The sequence below is a fragment of the Silene latifolia genome, chromosome 3 (genome assembly GCF_048544455.1).
Source record: "Silene latifolia isolate original U9 population chromosome 3, ASM4854445v1, whole genome shotgun sequence".
Taxonomy (NCBI): Eukaryota; Viridiplantae; Streptophyta; class Magnoliopsida; order Caryophyllales; family Caryophyllaceae; genus Silene; species Silene latifolia.
In genome coordinates this window covers 113,821,045-113,825,047 of record NC_133528.1, presented here as the reverse complement: position 1 = coordinate 113,825,047, position 4,003 = coordinate 113,821,045, and the positions used below count along the sequence as shown (strand labels likewise).

General features: G+C 47.7%; 1 protein-coding gene across 1 annotated transcript; it reads right to left on the bottom strand.

Moving 5' to 3' along the window:
• Nucleotides 1-2,948: 2,948 nt before the first annotated feature.
• On the bottom strand, nt 2,949-3,383 carry LOC141649521 (uncharacterized). The gene has a single exon (XM_074458208.1). The coding sequence runs from the start codon at nt 3,381-3,383 to the stop codon at nt 2,949-2,951; it is 435 nt and encodes a 144-aa protein (XP_074314309.1).
• Between the last annotated feature and the right edge of the window lie 620 nt (nt 3,384-4,003).

Below are 4,003 nucleotides of genomic sequence, written 5' to 3'. Positions count from 1 at the left end.
CTTCAAATTTCCGTCTCCCCAAACCCTTCTTTTCACCGTCATTTCACTGTCAGCGCCGCCTCCTCCCGTCTTTTCAGGTACTCTTTCTTCTCTCTCCTTACTTGTCATGGCCAAAACCCGTCTCACGTCATCTTCATCTGCCACCATTGACCTTATAGAGTACGACGACTTCCCTTCGCAGGGAGTCCTCAAAAGACCACATTCTGGTGATTCTCACCTAACCCAAGAGGACAGCCCTAAGATCAAAGCTTTGCTTGGCCTAGGTGACGATGTGGTGATCCTCATCCCCAAACCCGGTCAGAAAGCAGACGCCTTTCATGCGGGGTGGATCTGCTTGTATACTTACCCTTTCGTCCTTGGTCTTAAATTTCTCTTCCCCCTAATAATCCAAGAGTTCATCCGCCTAAACTCTCTTCCCATGGCCCAAATTGCCCCTTATGCATGGAGGATCCTCTTGTCTACTGTTGCTTTGAACAACAGTCTGGGCGCCGAGATTGGACTGTCAGATCTGGCCCATAGGTTTGAGTGTCGGTCATTGGGGAATGGTCAATACACCTTCAGGGCCGTGGAGAAGACTGAAAACTTCCTTCAGTCGGCGGCTAAAGGGAAGGACGATGGGTGGTACGAGGATTTCTTCTATGTCAAGCTTGAATCTCTTCCCATCCACGCTGATTACTTGTTCGAGCACTGGGTTTTTGCCAAGAGTAAGTGTATTTGCATGTCTATTTTTGATTGGCCCCTGTCGCTCACTGTTCTTACTCTTTAATTTGATGCAGAACTCAAGAACCCTAGAAAATCTGAAGACGAAGCAATCTCTGTTGCCAAGCTTTTCTCCATTCCTGAAGACCGTAGACTGTTTCCCCTCCTGCTCTCAGGTTTAGACGATTCTGCCACTGAGGAAACTATGTCTTCTGGTAAATATCATCTTTTAATTCTTTTAGAAGCTTCCTTACCCATTGGTTTTCTATTCTGATCTCTTGCGTCCTGGTGCCTCTGTAGGAAGTGCTAGACCCTCTGCTTCTGAGATCCTGATGCGTCAAGCTAGGAAAATAACTGTCGACTCCTTTACCTCTCCTCCTTCCTCAAGAAAGAGATCCACCTCACGGCCTGCTCCTGAACCTATTGAAGTGACTCCAATATCGCGTGCCCCTGGGTCCCCTATCCATGCTGATGAGCTGCTGCTGCGCCTCCCTGCTAACTTTGGGGATGCTGATCATGCCAACTACTGGCCTGCATTGGAGAGGCTCCTGACTCCGGCTTGCTCCAGGGCATTCGATTCGACTGCCCCCCAGGAGATGACTGACCTGGCTGCTGAACATTGCTTCCTTGTGAGTCGTCTTTTACTGGCCCCTTACTCTTTCTGCCCCTGTGCTTCCTTGACTAACGGTTTTCTTCATTGCAGGCTCTCCAATCATCCCTCTACCTTCGCAAGATGTTGCAGAAGGCCAAGACTGAGTGTCTGGCTTCCGTAGGGAAGAACAAGGAGCTTACAGCTACCTGTGCCAAATTAAGGGAGCAGCTCCATGCGGCCAAAAAGGAGAAGGAGGCAGTCAAAGACCAGCTAGCGAGGACGCAGGAGGCTAACTGCGTGCTGACTTCTGGGCTGACAAAGGCAGAGGCCCGTGCTGAAGAGATGGCTGAGCTGGCCAAAAACGTGGGAGCCTACACTGCTTTTGAGGGGCGGATTGACTGCATCCGTGCTTACAATTAGGGGAGGCACACATCCTGGAACCTGGAGGAGGAGCTGGCCGAGTTTACCCGTGCATTTCCCAATGGCATGGATCTGAGCACCCTGTTCCCTCCTGAAGCTGAGGCTGAGCCTGATTTTACTGCCATGGATATCTCTGGGGCTATCTCTAGAATAGTAGAGGAGATCCTGGCGGGGGAGACTGGTGATGGTGCTACTGCAACTCCTGAGGCTGTTCAGGTACCTGCAACAGAGAAGCAAATGGAGCACGGGGAGCAGAGCACTGGTCAGGATGCAGTTGTCGAGAGGATTGACCTCTCTTAAATTTTAAGTTGTCTGGGGACTTGGCCATGTGTGGTGCAAGTTTGTAAAAAACTCTTTTTCGTTTTTTTTTATTTTGGTTCATTTTGTGCCTGTTGGTATGCAGGCTTTAAACTCTAATGGCGCCTGCTAAAGGTAGTAGGTGCCTTAACTTAAAGTAGTTCTGGGCCCAGGTTTTAGGCCCTTATTTTGTTATACTTGCGTTTTTTGCCATTGATTTCTGGAGCTGCGATTCCACATAGGTGTATCCAGGAAGCTGACCTGGTTCCAGGTGCAAAGCCCTTGTTCCTGGTGACAGGTTTTTGATAACATATTTTACCCATGACGTAAAATATCTTATCACTAGGATTAGCTGACTGGAGCATACCTTCATTGATCAAGTTTTACGAATAACAAGGAATGTTGCGTTCCTTGTGGTTCCAGACATTTGAAATTCCGTGCGTGCACCTTTTGCTCTACGACATAGCTATGGAATTACTGAGATTAACGTTAAGGTATGGGTGGTCTTAGTATGCCGTACCCTGCGCGCTACCTCGGCGTATGCTCCCCATGTGGCTTGACTTAAGATAAACGTCTTCACAGCCTCACATGGCAGGGGCTGGACCCTCAAAGTGTTCCTTATCTGACAACTAACCAACATCAGTACCAAAGCCTTTCTTCGTAGAAGCATTATAAAGTCCAAAGTAGTGCAAATTACCTGGTGCTATCTCATGGTGTTCCAGGGCAACACCTGGATCCAGGAAGCCACAGCCTGGACTACTTGGTTTAAAAACGACTCTATTTGATTTTAAGAAAAAGAAAAACTAGAGAAAACAAAAGGAAAAAAGTTTTCTGAAACACACCAATACCTAGAGCATATACTAACCCCCTCCCCTTTTTTTTTTTTTTTGCTTCACGGACTTTCGAAAGGTCCTTTGTACACTAAATTTTTGGCACTTTGTCAGACAAAGTACCGTTTCAAGTGACGAATGTTCCAGTGTTTATCCAGGATTTGACCGTGCATGGTCATTAACCTGTATGCCCCATTCTTGACAATGCTTTCGACCTGATATGGCCTTTCCCATTTGTAGGCAAACTTGCCTGCTTTGTGGTTCTTGGTATTTTCGAATACCCTTCTGAGTACGAGGTCCCCCACTTCAAGGGTCCTGATCTTGACATTTTTGTTATATGTCCTTGCTACAGATTGTTTGTACGACGCCATACGTATGTAGGCGCTTTCTCGCAACTCATCAATTGTATCCAGGCTCCTAGCCATTTCGACCTTGTTTTGCTCTACCGTCTGACAGCCGTATCTGTGCATGGGTACCAGAACTTCTGAGGGTATCACTGCCTCTGCTCCGTATACGAGGCTAAATGGAGTTTGGCCTGTTGCCATTTTCGGTGTTGTTCTGTCTGACCAGAGTACTAACGGTAGTTCATCTGCCCATTTTCCCCCCAACTCTTCCAGCCGTTTTCTGAGGTTCTCCACAATGATTTTGTTGCTGGACTCGGCTTGGCCGTTGGTTTGCGGATATCTGGGGGTTGACTTTCTCAGTGTTATGTTCCATCATGCACAGAAGCCCTCAGTGTTATCTGATATGAACTGGGATCCATTGTCGCATATGATTTCAGATGGTATCCCAAATCTGCTTATGATGTTGCGCTTGATAAAAGAGATCACCTGTCGTTCTTTTACCTCTGTCATTGCCTCTGCTTCAGTCCACTTTGAGAAGTAATCAATCATAACTAGCATATACACTCTGTTTCCTGGAGCCCTGGGCAGCTTACCTACTATGTCCATGCCCCACATCATGAATGGCCATGGAGAGATAATCGGATGCATTGGTTCTGCTGGCTGGTGGATTGCTGGAGCCGCCTTTTGACATGACTCACAGCGTTTGGCATGATTTACGGCATCTGCGCGCATGGTGGGCCAGAAATACCCCTGTCTCAAGATTTTGTTAGACAGACTCCGTCCTCCAGCATGGTTTCCGTATTCCCCGCCGTGTACATCCT